Source organism: Schistocerca serialis, chromosome 9 (genome assembly GCF_023864345.2).
Source record: "Schistocerca serialis cubense isolate TAMUIC-IGC-003099 chromosome 9, iqSchSeri2.2, whole genome shotgun sequence".
NCBI lineage: Eukaryota > Metazoa > Arthropoda > Insecta > Orthoptera > Acrididae > Schistocerca > Schistocerca serialis.
The window spans coordinates 93,715,847-93,741,587 of NC_064646.1; the positions used below are offsets into that span (position 1 = coordinate 93,715,847).

The 25,741-nt window shown below is 42.0% G+C and overlaps 1 protein-coding gene across 1 annotated transcript in view; it reads right to left on the reverse strand.

Annotated features, from left to right (window-relative positions):
- The window catches only part of LOC126419392 (uncharacterized), a 249,566-nt gene that overhangs the window by 148,407 nt on the left and 75,418 nt on the right, over positions 1-25,741 (reverse strand). Inside the window, exon 2 of the mRNA XM_050086580.1 lies at positions 25,420-25,536. Within this exon, the coding sequence (XP_049942537.1) occupies positions 25,420-25,536 (117 nt within the window). The remainder of the gene's footprint in view (positions 1-25,419; positions 25,537-25,741) is intronic.

Here is a 25,741-nt window from a genome sequence, read left to right on the forward strand (position 1 = left end):
ACCTGTAAACTGAACAACATTGTCCACTGGCCATCACTGCCCACTGACTGTCATTGTGGGACAATTTGTTACCGTTTCAAGTAACATAAAGATGTAAAAGGCCATTCGTTTTGTGCTTATATGTGACTGATCATTAACTGGAGGACAGTTTGCTGGAGATCTGGGGAAACTGGTTACACCAAAGGGATAATGTGATACTGTTTTGAGGACAGGATGTTACAATTGGTGAGGACAACTGATACAGTTGTGGATGTAAGTTCACACAGTTTTGGGGCAAACAGATATAATTTTGGGGTAAGTTGATACGGTTTATGAGGCCAACTGACTCAGTTTTGAGAGGGCAAGTTGACAAAATTTTAAGAACAAGTTGATATAGTTTGGGGGAAGTTGTTACAGTTTTTAGGGAAAGTATTTTGAAAGAAATTGTTACACTTAAAGTGAAATTTGTTACAGAATTTTGTCTGGTTTGTGCGAAGTCAGGTAAGTCAGAACTCGATAGTTAGCATTCATTAATCATGTGCAACTCTCTCTCCCTCTCTCTCTCTCTCTCCGTGTGTGTGTGTGTGTGTGTGTGTGTGTGTGTGTGTGTGTGTGTGTGTTTGTTTGAGTGTATGTGTACACAATTCAGTATCTAATTTTACGTAAATATCTTTGGCTTCCGAGAGAAGGCTTCGGAAATACTACAATTTGGCTGATTAAATACACAGGTATGTTTGTGTACATAGTTTTACAAAAATATGTTTGACTTTCAAGTAATGTTTACGAAAATAACGCAACTTGACACAGTTTTTTACGCTTTCTTTCAATATTACACATATTAAATTGAGAGGTATATATGTGTATGCACTTTACACTAATATCTTTGACTTTTGACTAAATATTATGAAAATAATAGAACTTCAGCGTCTTCGCGCTTCATTTCAGTCTTACGCTTATTGAATATAGAAGTACGTATGTGTACCCAATTTTATGCAATTATCTTTGAGTTGCATGCTTGTAATGCATATCTTTGGGCCTGTCACCTATTCAAGTGATGGTTACGAATTTCTTTACTGCACATCTGAAATTTGGAAATAGTGTTGGTCTTATACTGTAGGTATCGTTTAAGAAGAGACTGTTCGAAAGTCCACTGCAAAATGGGTGAAATGGGATCCGAAAAGCTTTTTGAAAATATGTCCCTATTACAGTAGTTTAGAAGGTACAGCTATTGGTATTTTGTTTCTAAGTCACAAAAAACGCACATGTTTCAGCATTTTTGGAAATTCGCGCAGAAAAGGGGTAAAATAGTAGGTGAAACTCTTTTTACGAATAATTCAAAATTAAAGAACTACTAAAGCATTCTTAAAGCTACATCTGTGAATTTAGTATTTGCCTTCTCGTTTGGAAATAAAAATTACATGTTCCAGTGTTTTAGGAAATTCAGCCGCCTAACGGGTAGAAAGAGCGGATGTAAAGGTTTTTGAAATTATTTCATTATGAAAAGTTGCATTTGGCTTCTTGGCTGGATATAAATATACTTGTGTTATTATTGACTGAAATTCTATCCCTATAGGGATGAAAAAGGAGAAGAAATTCTTTGTGGAAATATATCATTATGCAAGCTTTTTTGAATCTATGAAAATTGGCATTTGGCTTCTTGGCTAGAGATTAAAAAATACACATTGGAAATAAAACCCTCAGGAGGTGAAATATGGGGCTGAAAACTTTTAACAAAATATTTCGTTATATTAAAAAAAATTAAAGCTAAATCTATGAAAATAGATATTTCATTTCTTGGTTACTTTCAGAAATATATGTGTTTGGGGTTGAACAATGTGAAACGCCAAGAGGAGAAGGATCCAAAGGGAATGTACGTATAGAACTCTATGCATGGGATATGAACTTGAAGACGATATTATGAATCTGAGAGAAGTATATTTTAACATGTCGTTCCGTATGATAATTTAGACAAAGCACAAAAAGACCTTAAGACGAAACAACCCAGCAGTTGTAAAAGACATTCCCCGTAATTACTGACATGTCTCGGAGAAGTAGCCATGAGAGAACTTTTCAGTCTAGGATGCAAGGCATATGATGTGTGTGTTTGTCCTTAGGATAATTTAGGTTAAGTAGTGTGTAAGCTTAGGGTCTGATGACCTTAGCAGTTAAGTCCCATAAGATTTCACACAAATTTGAACATTTTTTTGAAGGCAGGAGCAAACAGGTTTAAGGATCACCGAACCATACGGCTAATACACTGAAGAGCCAAGGAAACTGGTATACCTGCCTAATATTGTGTAGGGCCCCTGCGAGGACGCAAAAGTGCCGCAACACGACTTCGCATGGACTCGACTAATGTCTGAAGTAGTGCTTGAGGGAACTGACACCATGAATGTTGCAGGGCTGTCCATAAATCTGTAAGATTATGAGGGGGTGGAGATCTCTTCTGAACAGCATATTGCAAGGCATTCCAGATAGGCTCCATAATGTTCATGTCTGGGGAATTTGGTGGCCAGCGGAAGTGTTTAAACTCATAAGAGTGTTCCTGGAGTCACTCTGTAGCAATTCTGGACGTGTGGGGTGTCGCATTGTCCATCTGGAATTGACCAAGTCGGTCGGAACGCGCAATGGACATGAATGGGTGCAGGTGATCATATAGGATGCTTAGTACGTGTCACCTGTCAGAGTCGTATCAAGACGTATCAGGGGTCCCATATCACTCCAACAGCACATGCACCACACCATTGCAGAGCCTCACCGGCTTCAACAGACCCCTGCTGACATGCAGAGTCCATGGATTCATGAGGTTGTCTCCATAGCCGTACACGTCCATCCACTCGATACAATTTGAAACGAGACTCGTCCGACCATGCAAAATATTTCCAGTCATCAACAGTCCAACCTCGGTGTTGACGGGCCCAGGCGAGGCTTAAAGCTCTGCGTCGTGCAGTCATGAAGAGTACACGAGTGGGACTTTGACTCCGAAAGCCGGTTTCGGTGATGTTTTGTTGAACGGTTCGCACGCTCACACTTGTTGACGGCCCAGCATTTTGCGGATGGGTTGCACCTCTGTCACGTTGAACGATTCTCTTCAGTTGCCGTTGGTCCTGTCCTTCCAGGATCTTTCTCCGGCCGCAGCGGTCGGAGATTTGATGTTTTACCCGATTCCTGATATTCACGGTACGCTTGTGAAATGACCGTAAGGGAAAGTCCCAACGTCATCGCTACCTCAGAGATGATGTGTCCCATCGATCGTACCCCGACTATAATACCACGTCAAAACTCTCTTAAATCTTGATAACATGCCACTGTAGCAGCAGTAATCGATCTAACAACTGCGCCAGACCACTGTTGTCTCATATAGGCGTTGCCGATGGCTGCGCCATATTATGCCTTTTTACATATCTCTATATTTGAATAAGAATGCCTGTACCAGTTTCTTTGGGCTTCAGTGTATGATACAGCTATGTTGTTGTTGTTGTGGTCTTCAGTCCTGAGACTGGTTTGATGCAGCTCTCCATGCTACTCTATCCTGTGCAAGCTTTTTCATCTCCCAGTACCTACTGCAACCTACATCCTTCTGAATCTGCTTAGTGTATTCATCTCTTGGTCTCCCTCTACGATTTTTACCCTCCACGCTGCCCTCCAATACTAAATTGGTGATCCCTTGATGCCTCAGAACATGTCCTACCAACCGATCCCTTCTTCTGGTCAAGTTGTGCCACAAACTTCTCTTCTCCCCAATCCTATTCAATACTTCCTCATTAGTTATGTGATCTACCCATCTAATCTTCAGCATTCTTCTGTAGCACCACATTTCGAAAGCTTCTATTCTCTTCTTGTCCAAACTATTTATTGTCCATGTTTCACTTCCATACATGGCTACACTCCATACGAATACTTTCAGAAATGACTTCCTGACACTTAAATCAATACTGGATGTTAACAAATTTCTCTTCTTCAGAAACGCTTTCCTTGCCATTGCCAGTCTACATTTTATATCCTCTCTACTTCGACCATCATCAGTTATTTTGCTCCCCAAATAGCAAAACTCCTTTACTACTTTAAGTGACTCATTTCCTAATCTAATTCCCTCAGCATCACCCGACTTAATTAGACTACATTCCATTATCCTTGTTTTGCTTTTGTTGATGTTCATCTTATATCCTCCTTTCAAGACACTGTCCATTCCATTCAACTGCTCTTCCAAGTCCTTTGCTGTCTCTGACAGAATTACAATGTCATCGGCGAACCTCAAAGTTTTTATTTCTTCTCCATGAATTTTAATACCTACTCCGAATTTTTCTTTTGTTTCCTTTACTGCTTGCTCAATATACAGATTGAACAACATCGGGGAGAGGCTACAACCCTGTCTTACTCCCTTCCCAACAACTGCTTCCCTTTCATGTCCCTCGACTCTTATAACTGCCATCTGGTTTCTGTACAAATTGTAAATAGCCTTTCGCTCCCTGTATTTTATCCCTGCCACCTTTAGAATTTGAAAGAGAGTATTCCAGTCAACATTGTCAAAAGCTTTCTCTAAGTCTACAAATGCTAGAAACGTAGGTTTGCCTTTCCTTAATCTTTCTTCTAAGATAAGTCGTAAGGTCAGTATTGCCTCACGTGTTCCAGTGTTTCTACGGAATCCAAACTGATCTTCCACGAGGTTGGCTTCTACTAGTTTTTCCATTCGTCTGTAAAGAATTCGTGTTAGTATTTTGCAGCTGTGACTTATTAAGCTGATAGTTCGGTAATTTTCACATCTGTCAACACCTGCTTTCTTTGGGATTGGAATTATTATATTCTTCTTGAAGTCTGAGGGTATTTCGCCTGTTTCATACATCTTGCTCACCAGATGGTAGAGTTTTGTCAGGACTGGCTCTCCCACGGCCGTCAGTAGTTCCAATGGAATATTGTCTACTCCGGGGGCCTTGTTTCGACTCAGGTCTTTCAGTGCTCTGTCAAACTCTTCACGCAGTATCGTATCTCCCATTTCATCTTCATCTACATCCTCTTCCATTTCCATAATATTGTCCTCAAGTACATCGCCCTTGTATAGACCCTCTATATACTCCTTCCACCTTTCTGCTTTCCCATCTTTGCTTAGAACTGGGTTTCCATCTGAGCTCTTGATATTCATACAAGTGTTTCTCCTTTCTCCAAAGGTCTCTTTAAGTTTCCTGTAGGCGGTATCTATCTTACCCCTAGTGAGATAGGCCTCTACATCCTTACATTTGTCCTCTAGCCATCCCTGCTTAGCCATTTTGCACTTCCTGTCGATCTCATTTTTGAGACGTTTGTATTCCTTTTTGTCTGTTTCACTTACTGCATTTTTATATTTTCTCCTTGCATCAATCAAATTCAATATTTCTTCTGTTGCCCAAGGATTTCTACTAGCCCTCGTCTTTTTACCTACTTGATCCTCTGCTGCCTTCACTACTTCATCCCTCAAAGCTACCCATTCTTCTTCTACTGTATTTATTTCCCCCATTCCTGTCAATTGCTCCCTTATGCTCTCCCTGAATCTCTGTACAACCTCTGGTTCTTTTAGTTTATCCAGGTCCCATCTCCTTAAATTGCCACCTTTTTGCAGTTTCTTCAGTTTTAATCTACAGGTCATAACCAATAGATTGTGGTCAGAGTCCACATCTGCCCCTGGAAATGTCTTACAATTTAAAACCTGGTTCCTAAATCTCTGTCTTACCATTATATAATCTATCTGATACCTTTTAGTATCTCCAGGGTTCTTCCATGTATACAACCTTCTTTCATGATTCTTAAACCAAGTGTTAGCTATGATTATGTTGTGCTCTGTGCAAAATTCTACCAGGCGGCTTCCTCTTTCATTTCTGTCCCCCAATCCATATTCACCTACTATGTTTCCTTCTCTCCCTTTTCCTACACTCGAATTCCAGTCACCCATGACTATTAAATTTTCGTCTCCCTTCACAATCTGAATAATTTCTTTTATTTCATCATACATTTCTTCAATTTCTTCGTCATCTGCAGAGCTAGTTGGCATATAAACTTGTACTACTGTAGTAGGTGTGGGCTTCGTATCTATCTTGGCCACAATAATGCGTTCACTATGCTGTTTGTAGTAGCTTACCCGCATTCCTATTTTCCTATTCATTATTAAACCTACTCCTGCATTACCCCTATTTGATTTTGTGTTTATAACCCTGTAGTCACCTGACCAGAAGTCTTGTTCCTCCTGCCACCGAACTTCACTAATTCCCACTATATCTAACTTCAACCTATCCATTTCCCTTTTTAAATTTTCTAACCTACCTGCCCGATTATGGGATCTGACATTCCACGCTCCGATCCGTAGAACGCCAGTTTTCTTTCTGCTGATAACGACATCCTCTTGAGTAGTCCCCGCCCGGAGATCCGAATGGGGGACTATTTTACCTCCGGAATATTTTACCCAAGAGGACGCCATCATCATGTAATCATACAGTAAAGCTGCATGCCCTCGGGAAAAATTACGGCTGTAGTTTCCCCTTGCTTTCAGCCGTTCGCAGTACCAGCACAGCAAGGCCGTTTTGGTTATTGTTACAAGGCCAGATCAGTCAATCATCCAGACTGTTGCCCTTGCAACTACTGAAAAGGCTGCTGCCCCTCTTCAGGAACCACACGTTTGTCTGGCCTCTCAACAGATACCCCTCCGTTGTGGTTGCACCTACGGTACGGCAATCTGTATCGCTGAGGCACGCAAGCCTCCCCACCAACGGCAAGGTCCATGGTTCATGGGGGGTGGGATACAGCTATAAAAATATTAAATATTTTATAGCTGTTTTTTTTTGATACAGCTATAAAATATTTAAATGGATTACACTATGCGATCAAAAGAGTCTGGAAACCAACAAAAACATACGTTTTTCATATTAGGTGCATTGTGCTGCTGTCTACTGCCAGGTACTCCATATTAGCCACCACAGTAATCATTAGACACGGTAAGAGAGCAGAATGGGACGCTCCGCGGAATTCACGGACTTGCAACACCGTCAGGTTCTTGGGTGTTACTTATGTCCTTAGCCTGTACGCGAGATTTCCGCACTCTTAAACATCTCTAGGTCCACTATTTTCGAAGTAATAGTGAAGTTCAGACGTGAAGGGCCACGTAAAGCACAAAGCGTACAGGCCGACCTCGTCTGTTGACTGACATCGCCGACAGTTGAAGAGGGTTGCAATGTGTAATAGGCAGACATCTATACATGCCATCACACAGGCATTCCAAACTGCATCAGAATCCACTGTAAGTACTATGATAGTTAGGCGGGAGGTGAGAAAACTTGGAATTCTTGGTCGAGCGGCTGCTCATAAGCCACACATCACGCAGGTAAACGCCAAATGACGCCTCGCTTGGTGTAAGGAGCGTAAACATTGGACGACTGAACAGTGGAAAAACGTTGTGTGGAGTGACGAATCACGAGTGGCGATCAGATGGCAGGGTGTGGGTATGGTGAATGCCCGGTGAACGTCACCTGCCAGCGTGAGTAGCGCCAACAGTAAAATTAAGAGAAGGTGGTGTTATGGTGTGGTCGTGTTTTTCATGGCTGGGGCTTGCATCCCTTGTTGTTTTGTGTGGCACTATCACAGCACAGGCCTACATTGATGTTTTAAGTACCTTCTTGCTTCCCACTGTTGCAGAGCAATTCGGGGATGGCGACTGCATCTTCAAAACGATTGAGCACCTGTTTATAATACGCGACCTGTGGCGGAGTATTACACAGCATCCCTGTAATGGACTGGCCTGCACAGGGTCCTGACCTGAATCCTATAGAACACCTCTGAGATGTTTTGGAACGCCGGCTTCGTGCCAGGCCTCGCCGACCTCTCCTCAGTGCAGCACTTTCTTGAAGAATGGGCTGCCATTACCCAAGAAACCTTCCAGCACCTGATCGAACGTAAGCATGCGAGAGTGGAAGCTGTCATCGAGACTAAGGGAGGGCCAACACCGTATTGAATCCCAGCATTACCGATGGAGGGCGCCACGAACTTGTAAGTTATTTTCAGCCAGGTGTCCGGATACTTTTGATCCCATAGTGTATTTACGGGATAATGGAATAAACTTGTACACATCTACCTCAAGGAATTCAGTTTGGGTTGTGGAGCAATGGAGGAACACACATGGCAATACTGATCTTGCAAGGTCCCTTAAAAGGTCGATTGATAACATGCTAAACCATATATGTAGCATTTGTATATTTAGAGAAAGATTTAACAACATTAACTGAAATATATCTGTTTAAAATCTGTAGCAGGTACAAAATGCAAAGGAGTGGAAGTTCACCTACACCTTGTACTTTGATCAGACTATCGAAGGACATGACAGGGAATGAGCCGAGGTTCTAGCTCATTCTCAGTGTTATTCAAACCGTACACTGAGCAAGCAATAAGGAAAGCTATTGAGAAATTATGAAAAGCATTTGAAGTTAGGAGGGAAGAAACAAAAACTTTTGGGTTTACCAGTGGTGTTGTAATTCTGTCAGGGAATTCATAGAAGCTGCAATATAAGTTGAACATGATTGAAAATGTCTTGAAAATAACTTATGCGATGAATACCAGCGGAAGAAAACAGTAGTGAAGAGGTGTAGGAAAAATAAATGAAGTGATGCTGAGGAAAACACATTACGAGATCAGACCGCTTTTATCTGGAGTATGCAGTTGTAAACGAGAGAAATGTTGATGATCAAGAGATTTTAAAAAACCGGATGCTTTTGAAATGTACTGCTACGGAAGGGCGGTGGAGATTCCACGGGTAGATCGGATGCATAATGAAGTAGTACTGAACCGAAAGCGGGAAAATCAAATTTCTATTTCAACTTGAATAAAGGAAGTGATCAGTTGGTATGTCACACATCTGTAGCTCAAGAAATCCTTAATTTGGTTAAGAATGGAGGTACAGAGGATAAAAATTGTAGAATGAGACCAAACCTTGATCACAATAACAAAGTTCAGGTAGATGTACGCAACATTAGTTGCGCAGAAATGAAGAGACTTGCTTGGGATAGTTTAGTGTGGAGAGAAGCACCTAAGCAGACTTCTGACTGGAGATCACAATCAACCTGGTACCTTATGCTACCCTCAGGAGCTCTACATGGCTACAGTCTTAGATAATGGTTGTCTCACGCAGTATTGGAATTCAGATATGAAGGCGCTATTGGTTTAGTTTACTCTTGTTTTCTTTTCCCCAAGTCTTTGCTCGCAAAGTAAATTCGTTTTTAAATTTTCCCTGCTATGCCATTCCAGTGTCAAATCATTACAGCCTATGCTCGTCTCTTTCTATTTTATTAACAGATTTCTACTGTTTGTTGAAATAATGCATCTGTTTCCTTTTTTTCTTTCATGTAATCTGCTCCTTTTTGCCTTCTTGTAAACACGAATGATTAAAATATCCACAGAGACTTCATTACTAGCCTTCTTTACTAGTAAATTTGATTCATTACTGTTTCTTTGGTAAGGTTCCTATCCATTTCTTTCTTGTATATTAAATGAACACTTATTGCGTTTTTACGTTCATCTTTGTATATTACTTTCTTTACTCCGTGCTCAGTTTCTCGTCCCATGGTAATTATTAACGATGCACCTCTTCAATTCTCGTATTATATTTTCCAAATTATTTACATTCCACATGCCTAATCTCAATCCAGATAATTTCCTTTTTTGTCCTGCACGTCTAAAAAAGTACCTATGTGTATTTCCTAGTGTCGATATATTAGCGGAGTATTCCTCTTCTCAGCAAAGACCATCGTTGCTTGATTTTATCCGAGTAACTCAACAGCCTTTATGAGTAGCTCCCCTTTTCCAGGGCGTGAGGGTAACCAAATTTTCTTCCACCCATTCACCTGTTTGCACTTGGATGGAAGCCCTAATTTCATCATGGGAGATACTTGATATCTTCATCATTGGTTGTTTGTGTAACATTTGAGCAGATGTTGCTCTCTACCGGTGGTTTAGAACAAACACGCACGCACATGATCACGCACTCACGCACACACACACACACACACACACACACACACACACCACACACAATATGGCGTCCTGCAAACTTTTCCTGTCGAGACATCCATCTCTCAGCTATTTGATCACCTTATAAAATAATTTTAAAGACAATTTTGTTTCGAAATTGTATTAAATTAAAAGTCTTAATTGTTGTTTACTATTTTTATTATATTCTCGTTTTATTTATTCCAAAATCCAATAATTATTTATCAGAAGTTCAGATCTAAATGTTCCAGGAAGCTCACTATCAAGCAAGTAATATTTGTAGCTATGAACCATGGGCCGGCCATTGTGGCCGAGCGGTTCTAGGCGCTTCAGTCTGGAATCGCATGACCGCTACGGTCGCAGGTTCGAATCCTGCCTCGGGCATGGATGTGTGTGATGTCCTTAGGTTAGTTAGGTTTAAGTAGTTCTAAGTTCTAGGGGACTGATAACCACAGATGTTAAGTCCCATAGTGCTCAGAGCCATTTTTTGAACCATGGACCTTGCTGTTGGTAGGAAGGCTTGCGTACCTCAGCGATACAGATAGCCGTACTGTAGGTACAACCACAATGGAGGGGTATCTGTTGAGAGGCCACACAACGCCTGCTTCCTCAAGAGGGACTAAAGACGCACTAGAATTTCCAAATAAAGCAAACTAATTTTTGAGTTCACAGAGAAGATGCGAGTTTCCTTTCTTTCGATTATCATTAGAATTTGTAACTGTGCTGATAATGAATACTTCATGTGAGAATCTAAACTGTTTTTCTAGAAATTTTGGGAACTCTTCCGGGATCAACCAAACGAGTGACGACGTAGTTTTGGCGCCTATCTACGACATTTACGACGCACTCTTCTCAGCGACATTTTAGCTGCGACGACTTAGCGACGTGTGATGGTGTGGATTTTGGATCTACGACTATATTCACCTTTTTTACTACCGTTAACTGTAGCGGAACGACGAAGATGAATTTTTAAGTGTCGTGACGAAAGAGAAGAATCTTACGAAACAACCGTAGGTGCAACCACAACAGAGGGGTATCTGTTGAGAGGCTGGACAAAGGTGTGGTTCCTGAAGAGGGACAGCAGCCTTTTCAGTAGTTACATGGACAACAGTCTGGATGACTGACTCACATGGCCTTGTAACAGCAACCAAAACAGTGCCGGTACTGCGAACGGCTGAAAGCAAGGTGAAACTCCAGCATAGATAATATGTTAACCGAGAAGCGAAATGGTCTGCAATGGTCCAGTTATCACGACAAGATATTTGTGAGACAATGGATGGTCCAAGATTGCAGGAAGCAGAAGTTGTCGTGGCTGTATTTGGGGAAAACTTTCTATCTCCACAAGTTTATTTTACAGGTGCTGTTGAGATTAACGTTATGTAAATTGGAGCAGGTGTTCTTCCAAGTGCATAAGTTCACAACAAGTAATACAAATGATGTTGCGAGAAGATGATAATCATGATGGTCCCAGGATTACGACAGTATGTTTCAAATTTATGCAACACTTACCAAGTGACTACTCATAATCCGGGTCGAGTGACCATCGAGACGGCCGATTGTGGGATTCGGATGTGAGTGTTTTAAAGTTCTGCTACCGACGAGCCTACTGATGCACCAGAGAAGCTGAGTATAGCGGAGAAGTTTTTGTTTGTTCACGGAGAAGCTATGTTCACAAACATGAGGCGACGGTAACTGTCATGATAGAATGTAGTTTATATGAGAACTGGACCAGCGTCAGATGCTGAGTGATCACTGTAAGGACACGGAGAAGCAGTGTACTCGTGTGAAACTGTGTCATCAGAGGTCTGAAAGGGGCGTCATTGTGTATCACAGCTTGGTCGTTTGGCCGAATCGCGCAATAACCAGATTTGTGGAAAATCCATATATGACTGTAGCTCGATATTGGACTGTATGGGAACGTGAGGGCATCTGCACTCGTCGACTACGGTCCAGTCAACCATGCCTGACCACCAGAAGCGATGATCGCCGTATTGTGCACCCAATCTCTTCACATCTGCGTCTGAAATCCGATAATAAGTAGTACACTAACTGCAATAACCTGCAATGGAGGCTGCCGGTAACACCACAAAGGCACTTTTTAGAGCAGTGACGTGACAGAGAAGGATGGATTGCTGATTGTGTTAGCAATGAATCGTGATTCTGCACTAGCAACGATATCTAGAAAAGCAACTGGAATCACTCAACAGAGGAAAGTCCACTGGACCTGACGGGATACCAATACGATTCTACACAGAGTACGCGAAAGAACTTGCCCCCCTTCTAACAGCCGTGTACCGCAAGTCTCTAGAGGAACGGAAGGTTCCAAATGATTGGAAAAGAGCACAGGTAGTCCCAGTCTTCAAGAAGGGTCGTCGAGCAGATGCGCAAAACTATAGACCTATGTCTCTGACGTCGATCTGTTGTAGAATTTTAGAACATGATTTTTGCTCGAGTATCATGTCGTTTTTGGAAACTCAGAATCTACTATGTAGGAATCAACATGGATTCCGGAAACAGCGATCATGTGGGACCCAACTCGCTTTATTTGTTCATGAGACCCAGGAAATATTAGATACAGGCTCCCAGGTAGATGCTATTTTTCTTGACTTCCGGAAGGCGTTCGATACAGTTCCACACTGTCGCCTGATAAACAAAGTAAGAGCATACGGAATATCAGACCAGCTGTGTGGCTGGATTGAAGAGATTTTAGTAAACAGAACACAGCATGTTGTTATCAATGGCGAGACGTCTACAGTCGTTAAAGTAACCTCTGGCGTGCCACAGGGGAGTGTTATGGGACCATTGCTTTTCACAATATATATAAATGACCTAGTAGATAGTGTCAGAAGTTCCATGCGGCTTTTCGCGGATGATGCTGTAGTATACAGAAGAGTTGCAGCATTAGAAAATTGTAGCGTAATGCAGGAAGATCTGCAGCGGATAGGCGCTTGGTGCAGGGAGTGGCAACTGACCCTTAACATAGACAAATGTAATGTATTGCCAATACATAGAAAGAAGGATCCTTTATTGTATGATTATATGATAGCGGAACAAACACTGGTAGCAGTTACTTCTGTAAAATATTTGGGAGTATGCGTGCGGAACGATTTGAAGTGGAACGATCAAATTAAATTAATTGTTGGTAAGGCGGGTACCAGGTTGAGATTCATTGAGAGGGTCCTTAGAAAATGTAGTCCATCAACAAAGGAGGTAGCTTACAAAACACTCGTTCGACCTATACTTGAGTATTGCTCATCAGTGTGGGATTCGTACCAGATCGGGTTGACGGAGGAGATAGAGAAGATCCAAAGACGAGCGGCGCGTTTCGTCACAGGGTTATTTGGTAACCGTGATAGCGTTACGGAGATGTTTAACAAACTCAAGTGGCAGACTCTGCAAGAGAGGCGCTCTGCATTGCGGTGTAGCTTGCTGTCCAGGTTTCGAGAGGGTGCGTTTCTGGATGAGGCATCGAATATATTACTTCGACCTACTTATACCTCCCGAGGAGATCACGAATGTAAAATTAGAGAGATTAGAGCGCGCAAGGAGGCTTTCAGACAGTCGTTCTTCCCGCGAACCATACGCTACTGGAACAGGAAAGGGAGGTAATGACAGTGGCACGTAAAGTGCCCTCCGCCACACACCGTTGGGTGGCTTGCGGAGTATAAATGTAGATTTAGATGTAGATGGTAAATATAGCGGAGTTCTGTGGAGAGGCCCCACTCGTCCAGGCACAGCGCTGCTTCTCGTTGCATCACAGATTGAGGTCTGTCGAAGACGACCTCAAGTCACAGATAGTACTGACTGACGAAATCTGACGGCACAATGGTGTGTCGCCGACATCCTGCGTTCTCATATCTCATGTGACAGTATGGTGGTGACGTTTTTCAACAGAACAATGGTCGTCCATGCAGGTGACGTGACCCTATGACCTGGCTGTGTGGGTTATTCCCGTGGCCAGGAAGCTACCTGGATCCGCGTCCGATATAACGTCTGTAGGACCAGCTAGGACTTCAACTGCGTTCTGGCGCCAGCATCCAGGATGTGAAAGACCAGGCCCAGTATGTCAAATGTTCAAATATGTGTGAAATCTTAACTGCGAAGGTCATCAGTCCCTAGGCTTACACGCTACTTAACTTATAATATCCTAAGGACAAACACACAAACCCATGCCCGACGGAGGACTCGAACCTCCGCCAGGATCGCTCCTGCCTTCATTTGAATCCTAAATACTACATTTTGCTTGAGATATTTGGTACTTTCACCTATCTCATATGCCTTGCATCTAGACTGAAAAGTTCTCTCATGGCTACTTCTCCGAGACATGTCAGTAATTACGGGGGAATGTCTTTTACAACTGCTGGGTTGTTTCGTCTTAAGGTCTTTTTGTGCTTTGTCTTAATGATCATACGGGACGACATGTTAAAACATACTTCTCTCTCTGATTCATAATATTGCCTTCAAGTTCATATCCCTTGCATAGAGTTCTATACGTACATTCCCTTTGGATCCGTCTCCTCTTGGCGTTTTACATTGTTCAACACCAAACACTTATTTTTCTGAAAGTAACCAAGAAGTGAAATATCAATTTTCATAGATTTAGCTTTATCAATTTTTTAATATAACGAAATATTTTGTTAAAAGTTTTCAGCACCATATTTCACCTCCTGAAGGTTTGAATTTCCAATGTGTTTGTTTTAATTTCTAGCAAAAAAGCCAAATGCCAATTTTATAGATTTAGATTCAAAAATGATTGCATAATGAAATATTTCCACAAAGAATTTCGTCTCCTTTTTCATCCCTATAGGGATCGAATTTCCGTCAATAATAACACAAGTATATTTATATCCAACCAAGAAGCCAAATGCAAATTTTCATACAGTTACGTTTGAAACTATGATCATAATGAAATAATTTCAAAAAACTTTACATCCGCTCTTTCTACCCGTTAGGCGGCTGAATTTCCTAAAACACTGGAACATGCATTTTTTACTTCCAAACGAGAAGGCAAATACTAAATTCACAGACGTAGCTCTAATAATGCTTTAGTAGTTCTTTAATTTTGAATTATTCGTAAAAAGACCTTCACCCACTATTTTACCCCTTTAATGGGTGAATTTCCAAAGATGCTGAAACATGTGCTTTTTTACTTGTGACTGAGAAACAAAATATCAATAGCTGTACCTTCTAAACTACTGTAATAGGGACATATTTTCAAAAAGCTTTTCGTCTCCTATTTCACCCATTTAGCAGTGGACTTTCGAACAGTCTCTTCTTAAACGATACCTACAATATAAGACCAACACTATCTCCAAATTTCAGATGTGCAGTAAAGAAATTCGTAACCATCACTTGAATAGGTGACAAACACACACACCCATGCTCGAGGGAGGACTCGAACCTCCGCCGGGATCAGCCGCATAGTCCATGACTGCAGCGCCTTAGACCGCTTGGCTAATCCCGCGAGGCCCCAGTTTGTCTCAAGGGAGTCGGTGGGTTGCCTGCAGGCCACAGTGGGTGCACCGTCATACTGATACGTGGGCTCATACTGCCAAGTTCTACGTAAATTTTACTTGGCTATGTATCACTGCAGTAACATCACATAGCCTCTCAACCCATGAAGTTGCATTTCGTTTGTTCTTTCTCTTTGCAGTGATTAACGTTTTCTATTAGCCAGTGTATTATGACTTCCTGTGTGAAAATTTGGTAACGGAGCTGGCTGAGAATATTTCAGAAACCATACACTATAAATGACGTGTGTGGGATGTATATGTGTTTGGGTGTAATGCCTTAACTATCAGGTTACTACTGCCAATAAAGCAAGCGTTGATCCTGCAGTTTTGTAGACCCCAAGCTACCTGAAACCAATGGCTATATGTCTCTCGAAATGACAGGAGCGTTCATGTCCATCTATTATGTGTATATTTTTGTCCCTGCATGAAAGCGAGGATGCATGACCGTTTGATTGGTTTATTTGCAAATGTTCGTAAGAAAATGTAATCTGTAGCACCACTGGTACCTCGGCAAACTTAATATGATGGTGGATGGTTCACCGTGTGGTACTGAATGGGATCTAATCTATCCATTTGTCCGATAAATTTCACTTGCATTTGTCTTCTGCTTCTGTCTAAGAACACATTTATTCCCGATTGTATTCTTCTCTAAAGACAGAATTTTTCTTCCTCGTGAGTACCATGCGTGATCGCAAGTGCAGAATAGCTTCTGTTCATACGTTGAGCAACTAAACGTTTTCTATGTTCCTGAATTAAATTACCTCCAGCAATACCAACGTATTTTCCGTAACGCGTACCACCAACTATTTGGCAATTTGTGGTAGTAGGTACTGATGTATAAATAGGATACAGAATTGCCGGCCGGTGTGGCCGAGCTGTTCTAGGCTCTTCAGTCTGGAACCGCTTGACGGCTACGGTCGCAGGTTCGAATCCTCCCTTGGGCATGGATGTACGTGCTGTCCTTAGGTCAGTTAGGTTTAAGTAGTTCTAAGTTCTAAGGGACTGATGACCTCAGATGTTAAGTCCCACAGTGATCACAGCCATTTGAACCATTTCTATACAGAATTTGGAAATACCTATTAGCGTAATCTTTGCAGTAAGAACGCATTTTCGGAAATGTAGATGTAGAGAGCGGCGATAGTTTATGAACACCAACAAACAAATTTGAAAAATGCAGATCAGAGTCACGTAGTACACAGTAGAAAAGCAAATACATTGAAAAATCCAAAGAAACTAACAGAAGGTTACAAAGTAAAGTCACGTCATCGAAGGAATCGATGAAATATCCCTCGTTAAGTGGCTCAGAGCTATTGTCTTCACCTCTTTGCGCTGTTTGAGGTGCTTACTTTCATATGTTTGGACAGGTGCCTGAAGAGCATTCTCTCTGTGATAGGTCTATTCCATTCCACGTGACCCTTCCTGCTAAGATTCGCTATTTCTTTTTTCTACGTGAAAGGCATGTATGTACTTGGCACATATTTTCGAACCTCGAGTCAATCCTGTTCTGTTCCGAAATAGTCCAGACACAGCCAAGTCGCACCTAAATTTTCCCTTGTGTAGCTACTGTATGGCACTGAAACTACAGACAAAGGAAACTAATTAGCTAAAACCTGTCTTTGCGTGATCTATTTACAATTATACGGAAACCTTCATGCAAACACAGATTTAGTAATGTAATGAAAGTGATCACCATCTGCTCTACTTTACAAGAGTTACAGCCTCACATAGTTTCGTGAATATTCCTTTGCTGTTCATCGTCAACTTCTTTACATCTGAAACTACTGCCACTTGACTTGCAGTCATAATCAAGAATGAATAATATGAAGAAAGACATTCGGTACTAGAAAATTTCCATTGTATCTGGAAATTTCGGGGTGGGAGGAGGGTGGGGAGAGCACTTGTCGTCTGCCCCACCATCCCTGTGTGCGGGCCTGACAACAGTTGTGAGAAAACAATGGTACCTGGCAGATGTGCGGCCGTAAAATGTCAGCGTGGTTCTGCTAGAAATCGTAATAAAGAAACATCGCTAAATTTAAATTTAGGCTTGAGAAGGAATTTGTTTTACGAAGAGAAAAGTGTGTGCAAATTCTGTCACGAACTCCTCGAATTCCGGAAAAAAAAAAAAATTCGCCCGTGAACGGGCCCCTACCGAGACCTGACTGGATTGCGAGACATGGAAAGTTTTTTTTTTTCCTCGAAAAAATTATCACTGCTGACCAAACTTCGTATTGTCAATACGAACCTACCAAACAACGACAATGTCTATAAATTCACAAGAAATGTCAATGCTTTGACGACATAACCGACATTGAAGCCAATGTGACGGGAAAGTTGAACGAGATCCCAAAAAGCGACTTCTGTGACAATTTCGTTTGGTTTTAAGAACATTCTGTGCGTAGTACTCACGATGGTGAGGCGTGGGAGGGGAGGGCGAGGGGGGAGGACCAGACTATATAGAACACAAAACACGTGAAGCATTGAAACCACCAACTTCATTTTCTCAATTTTTTATAAATCCAGTCACGAAACATTTCCTCTAAGTGCGAAGTAAAAATACTCTTAACTTGATTTCCTGCGAACTCAAGCTTGCTCATAGAACGGGGGTTCACTATACATGAGTACGTACTATTCATGATGAAAAATTCTGTTTTACTCTTACTGCACATGTGAACTACTGAGTGAATGAATTTTCTTTGTTTATCCCTTCATTGTCTCTGGCATGCTCCTGTATCCCCAGTTCCACGTGATGATTTTCTATTTAGTGGTACCTTATGTAAGACATGGCTCTGAGCACTATGGGACTTAACATCTGAGGTCATCAGTCCCCTAGAACTTAGAACTATTTAAACCTAACTAACCTAAGGACGTAACACATATCCATGCCCGAGACAGGATTCGAACCTGCGACCGTAGCGGTCGCGCGGCTCCAGACTGTAGCGCCTAGAACCGATCGGTCACCTCGGCCCGCCGTAAGATGGCTCAAATGGCTCTGAGCACTATAGGACTCAACATCTGAGGTCATCAGTCTCCTAGAACTTAGAAGTACTTAAACCTAACTAACCTAAGGACATCACACACATCCATGCCCGACGCAGGATTCGTACCTGCGACCGTAGCGGTCGCGCGGTTCCAGACTGTAGCACCTAGAATCGCTCAGCCTAAGACATCATTTCATTCCTCTAATGGTGCATTGCACATTTTCTTCATTACAGCGAGTAAATGCCTCTTGGAATGTCTTACTATTGTTAACCTACTGTCCGCCTTGCTCAAATTAACTGTACTCCGCGTGGTTCAACAAAACTCCTTTAAATTCTTTTAATTACGATGGCACACTGTATCTAACCTAATTCGGCGAATTTATAGTGATATTTGCTAGTTAGTTCGTAAAAGATGCTAATCCAAGGAGAGTCATCCACTTAACCCAAAAGTTACTGCTGTCTGGAACGCCTGGTCATGTTGGTGTCCCAGAGTAATCTCGTTGGGTCCTAGCGGGGTGTGATCACTATATATATATATATATATATATATATATATATATATATATATATATATATATATATATATATATATAGCTGTTCACGCTAACCACGGGACCACGGCGCTCCTCGGCTCACCTCTGCCTTAATATTGCCTATCTTGGGCATGGACGACCCAGTTTGTATATTTTGCTTATTTTTTCATAGTTCCACATAACTTCTTCCTGTTTTCTCGATTGATCTGTGTTCAGTTTTTCAAGGCCTATCCACTGTGCCAAATTATAACTAAATCTGAGGGGGGTGCGATGGGAATGTTCCCTTGTCAGTATTCAGCCTTTGCGGCCTACTTTGGAGAGAATATTGCGTGGTCGCTATTCACTTCCATCTGCGTTAAATTGCCACTAGTTTCCAAGAAGAATGGAATAACGTTCCCTTGAAAAAGACACAAGATCTTTATTTATCCATTCCGTGAAGGTTTTAAGGTGTTTAGAATGATAACGGTTTCCCTACACCGCATCGGCCATGTTATTGTGTAGTGTGTTAGGTGTTTTCATATTTTTGTACACCCTCTGTACATTTATAAATAAACCTCATTCTGTGACGGAAAACAAATGTGGTAGATTAATGAGAATTAATTAACGAGAACATTGTCTCAGAGGAAGCAACATCTTTTCAATACGTGGAACAAATAATTTGCGAATACTTGATCATTTGTATGTATTGTGAACACTAACAGCCCTATCACATACCAAGAAGAACTTGAATCGAGGTACCTATCCTGTCCACTAATTTTTTAATTTCTTAACTTGTTTCCTAAACACTGTTCGGAAAGCTATCGAACATCTTCCGAAAGTAGAGAAACAGTACCGGCCTGGGCCCTGTTATCAACAGCGCACTGCGTGTCACGGACGAATGGAGCGGAATCCATGTTGCTACTTACAGCAGAAATTTTCATCCCGCGAAGATGTCGCGTAAATGTCGTATGGCACTGATGGCTGGGTTATCCCTTGGGGTGAGAAAATGAGTTCATCATCGTGGCGCAGACAGATGCCTTCCCTTGCGGATATGTAATGTTTGTATCATATGCATATTTGTGAAGTGTAGTTGAATGTCATGGGCGCGTGTACGGTGTAGGCCTTATGTTTTCGTTGTATGATGATGGTGAGCATGGCAGAGAGTGAAACCTGGTGCCGGCACCTAGTCTCCTCCTCTCGAATATCCAAGAGGGCCGCAGAGCTTAACATCTCCATCCAGCGGACGAATCACCGTCAACAGTGTCACATGCTGTCTTTTCTTTTTTTTTATTGCCTCTAGAACGTTTTTACTGCTATCCTCATCGCCAAAAATTTTATTCATATTGTTTACAATCATATTGTAACACCGAAAATGCAGGATGCATGGCACCTGCTACAGATACATAATTTGTTTAATTGTATGTAAATATTTGTAATTTAAATGCTTTCTTTTAATAAGTAAGTACATTGCTTCACTGTATGTGTACATTTAGGTAGAAGTCTGTTGACGTTTTATTGTATTTATCTGTGTTTTACTGTGAAACTTATAAGCTCTGGGAAAAAGACGACCAAGGAATTGTTATGTGCATCGACTAGCAACGATAATAGCAGTGCTTGTGCGTTGTAAAATCTTTGGGTAGGGGGTAGTTCCGCAGAGCGCGCGGAGAGAGCGAGAGACTGGTTCCAGCGCTTGTGGTGTGCGGAAGTGTGGTGTTAACGCTCTCGCAGTAGAGAGTACCATTTTGGCGGGATCATGTACGCGCGCTGGCCAGGTGACTAGTAGCAGGAGAAAGGACGGTGAACGGGCAGAAGAGGCTGTATTAATTACGATTGCCCGTTCCTGTAATTAGCCTTGGTCCCATAAGATGCTACCGTCTTCAACAACAGCAGCAGTTCCAACAACACAGATTCGTCGTCGGCTCCGAGTTTCGTCGCACGCACAGCACTGAAGTAAGACTGGTCATTGGTAGAAAGTATTAACGGCTAACCCAGCAGCACAACTGAATGTGATTTGATTAATGAAAGTTATTTAAATAATAATCAGTTAAATTCAGGACGACTGTGACCTCATTGCCCCCCAGACCAAGCATGGTCCTTGTTCCCTTTTTTCCTTATATGCCAACGAAAGTTTGAGAATCTGTCACTGGAAAAAATCCCAATCTAAAGAAAATGCACAAATTAAGACTGCGGAAGTTCTATTTATTTTACATATAGCTTGGAGTACATGGCTGTTTGGTTTGGTACGTATTCTAGTAAATAACTCTGTTCAAGTCAGTAAAAAAGACTCAGTGGTTCAGTCAATAACATGAAATACAATTTGAAAATTAAGTAACCGCAAAGTAAAAAGTACTTGCCTTTCTCTAAATTTCTTTGATGATGTTATGTTGAGGTCTCTGAAAGTTATTGTTCACGTAACGATGTTCAATACTAACATACAGTTTAAGTCGATATTTTCAAATCATTACTCGATTGCCTTTTTCAAAATTCGATGAAAAACTTAACGTAAAAGTGACTTCTCAGTTTTCTTTATCATTCCATACTCAGTTAAAATTAGTGTCAAAAAACGTGACAGCCTTCAGTTGCCACATCAGTGTTTAATAATAAATGTTTTTCTTTCCCATCATCTTCTACAGGATTTTGGATGTAAATCGCCCTAGTGGGCTGGCGACCGTAATTAAAAATGGTTCAAATGGCTCTGAGCACTATGGGATTTAACCTCTGAGGTCATCAGTCCCCTAGAACTTAGAACTACTTAAACCTAACTAACCTAAGGACATCACACACATCCATGCCCTAGGCAGTATTCGAACCTGCGACCGTAGCAGTCACGCGGTTCCGGGCTGAAGCGCCTAGAATCGCTCGGCCACCGCGGCCGGCGACCGTAATTATTTCCTTTTCGTTCATTAGTGTAACTTTTGGAGTCATGATTAGTGGTACCCCTTATCTGTCAGTGTTGTTCGTGAGTAAATGTACAAAATAACTTTCATTTTTCCAAATTGTAGCCCTGTTCAGTCTAATTACTTTTTTTTATTTTAGTATACTTTTTCTATCAGAAAGATCGATTGTACAATTTCCCCCTACTTATCGGTATTACTTCTTCGGGAAAGATAGCCTTATCCAATCAGAAAATTTCCATTATGTATACACACGATCCACGGTCATATTTTATATCGCAAGCAGGATAGGTTGATGGAAGTGGAAATGTCGTGTGACGAAGGCCTTCCGTCGGGTAGACCGTTCGCCTGGTGCAAGTCTTTCGATTTGACGCCACTTCGGCGACTTGCGCGTCGATGGGGATGAAATGATGATGATTACGACAACACAACACCCAGTCCCTAAGCGGAGAAAATCTCCGACCCAGCCGGGAACCGAACCCGGGCCCTTTGGATTGACAGTCTGTCGCGCTGACCACTCAGCTACCGGGGGCTGATTAGTAAGGGGGAGGCTACAATATGTGGTTACAATGATCTTGAATGGCAGTGCTAGTGGTGGGGCATTTCTTCTGTATTGAAAAATGATGTTGGTTGTTCTCTTTGTTTACTGTGAAATCTAAGAAATTTACCTCTTTATCAGTTTCGTTTCCTATGATGAATTTTACCTACGAGTGGACTGTGTTTATATTATCCTGGAATTGTTATATATGATCGAGTCTTCCATCTACAAGACAATTGTTCTCATCTACATTTCTTCTGTCAGTGATCCAAGACAAAGATACCAGAAAATTAAATAGAAACTTATTTACGTTTTCTCTCTTACCTCCCAGAGTAAATTTCCCCCGTGAAAACAATATGAGTCATCCAATTTTCTCTTCCAATAATTGTTGATGGGATCAATGGAGTGGTTTTTTCATTCTAAAAATCCTACGTCAGTACACCAGACGTATTTTCCTCCACAAATAAACATTCGTGACTTGTCACTTTGGGGAAAGGGGTGATGCCTACAACTCTACGTCAGATAACAGATGTCAATAGATACGTATTCTAGATCGTCACAGAAAAGTCTGAGCCCTGGTTTAAGCCCACCAGCGATCGTGACTTGTCACTTTGGGGAGAGGGGTGATTCCTAAAACTCTACGTCAGATAACAGATGTCAATAAATACGTATTCCAGATCGCTGCAGGAAAGTCTGACCCCCTGGTTTAAGCCCACCAGCGGTCGTTTCAGGGTAGAATGCTACAGACCACGAATTGCGTTTCCAGTGCGTTAGTGATGGCGACTGTCTTTACTGATTCAGGCAGTTTTCTGTGTCGACAGCTCCGCGGTTTGCAGCCAGCTGCGCCCAAAGAGCAGAATACACAGAGCCTATTCCAAATCACAGACGTGACACTGGCAAACATAGCGAGTGACCTGTCCGCTGTTCCTGTACTGGGACTGAAGTACCTCTTTTCTTTTTTCATGGTCTGCAAATATTTGACCAATGTTACATAGTAGTCTACGTACTGAGAAGGAAGAAAGGTGGTGGAGTACCATCGAGTTCACAAGAAGCAACAAACGAGGTGGCTCACCGATGAGGCACCGGACTGTTGTTCTGGAGGACTGCGGTTCAGTTCCCTTTACAGCTAAATATAGACTTTACGGCTGATCAACACGATAGTTCTCGTGTAAAGTATAAGACCGATCGCCTTTTTGCCGAGCGTTTCTAGGCGCTTCAGTCTGGACCCGCGCGCCCGCTACGGTCGCAAGTTCGAATCCTGCCTCGGGCATGGATGTGTGTGATGTCCTTAGGTTAGTTAGGTTTAAGTACTTCTAAGTTCTAGGGGACTGATGACCTCAGATGTTAAGTTCCATAGTGCTCAGAGCCATTTGAACCATTTTTTCGATTGCCTTCTCCGTCACTGTCCATTCCGAGCTTGTACACAGTCTCTAATAACAGCATAGTATATGGAACGTTAAGCCTTCCTCTTATTCAGAGGTATTATCATCCTGAAGTTTCTCTCTAAGCCTCTCCAACACTTTAGTTTCCCAGTTTTCTCGAAGCATCGCTATCGTACGACAAATTTTGGATCTCAGTGTTATGTAGACTTTTATATGTGTTTCTCTAAATGTTTTGTTCTTCTGGAGTTTTGTATTGTTCCTGTATTGGGAATGAATCTACTGTTTTCTTTTTTTTTCATGGTTTACAAATATTTGACAAATATTAAATTGTGGCCTACATTCTGAGAAGGAAGGAAGATTGTGGTTTAACGTCCCGTCGACATCGAGGTCACTAGAGACGGAGCAAAAGCTCGGACTTTGAAATGAAATGGAATGATCATGTGGCTTAGTTGGCCAGGAGGCCCATCCGGGGAAGTCCGGCCGCCGAGTTGAAAGTCTTATTTCAGTCGACGCCACATTAGACGACTTGCGTGCCGTTGATGAGGATAAAATGCTGATGAGGACAGTACAACACCCAGTCCCCGGGCGGAGGATATCTCCAACGCGGGCTGGAATCAAATATTAAATTGTGGCCTACATTCTGAGAAGGAAGGGTCCGCTGCATGGTAAGCAAGGACGTTACCACTAAGCTAAACAGGCGGACTCTGAATGTGTCAAGGATGGAGAAGGAAGGCGGTCGTGCCCTATCAAAGGAACCATTCCCACGCTTGCCGGGATCGATTTAGGGATGGTCGGTCGCGTATTTGAACCGTCGTCCTCCCGAGTGAGAGTCCATCGTGCTAGGCGCTGCACCACCTCGCTCGGTTCCTACGTACCGAGAATCTGACATTTTCTGTATGGATATTCTCACAGCACTATTTTGGTATTTACATCCATTCTAGGTGTTGGTGTATTCATTTTTACGAACTTTTCAACCTATATAGCTGCCCTGGAATCTGTTTTTCCTCAACTAGAATTTTTCAGATTTAGATTTAAATTAACTTTAACTTAATAGTAACCTCTAAAAATGTCGATAAAAACTTAAAATGTGAAATTAATCTCAAAAATAAGATATGTTTGCTTTTCAAATCGTCTGTAACCAGTGGCTGACTTACTGTTGGAACATTTTAGCATGTGTTAGAAACAGAGATAACACAATAACTGCTGCCACCTATCGATTAAAAGTGATGCGTGCGACTACTGCAGGTGTTGCTTGAGAGTTTTTACGCTAGATAGATAATTTCAAGTCCAGTAAAAAGTGACTAATGGACACTAAGTATCTTATGATGCGAACAGGTTTAGATTTTGTTCTTGTAGTAGAGAGACAGTATTTAAATGCTCAATTGGAAGACTACAAAGTGCTGTGATGTTTTCTTCTTTATGCGACGTCCTCAAATCGTGAACAGCTCCGAAATCAAAATATTAGCGTCAGAGGTATTACAAACTATTGCCCGCATATGCAGTCATAAAAAATATTTCTATTCTTTCCAGCAGAACAAACTTAGGTGTTAATACTGTGTTGTTGAAGGAAACACATTTCGTGAGGCCGAAAGAGCAGCATGCGGCTCCGTGCTGTCGGACTTACCCTCGACAGTTTCGCGTCCCAAACACTGCGCTTTGTCCTCTTCTGAACCGTACCCTTTCAGGACACATGCGCACTTGATCTGAGGATCCTCCATTTCTTCGGGGAAGCAGGCGGCATCTGAAACAGATTATCAGAAGCCTTAGCGTATGCGATAACTACTACAACAAACAATCATATTAGTTCTCACAGGGGACATCGTCATAAGCCGGCCGCTGTGGCCGAGCGGTTGTAAGCGCTTCAGTCCGGAACCGCGCTGCTGCTACGGCCGCAGGTTCGAATCCTGTCTCGCGCATGGATGTGTGTGATGTCCTTAGGTTAGTTA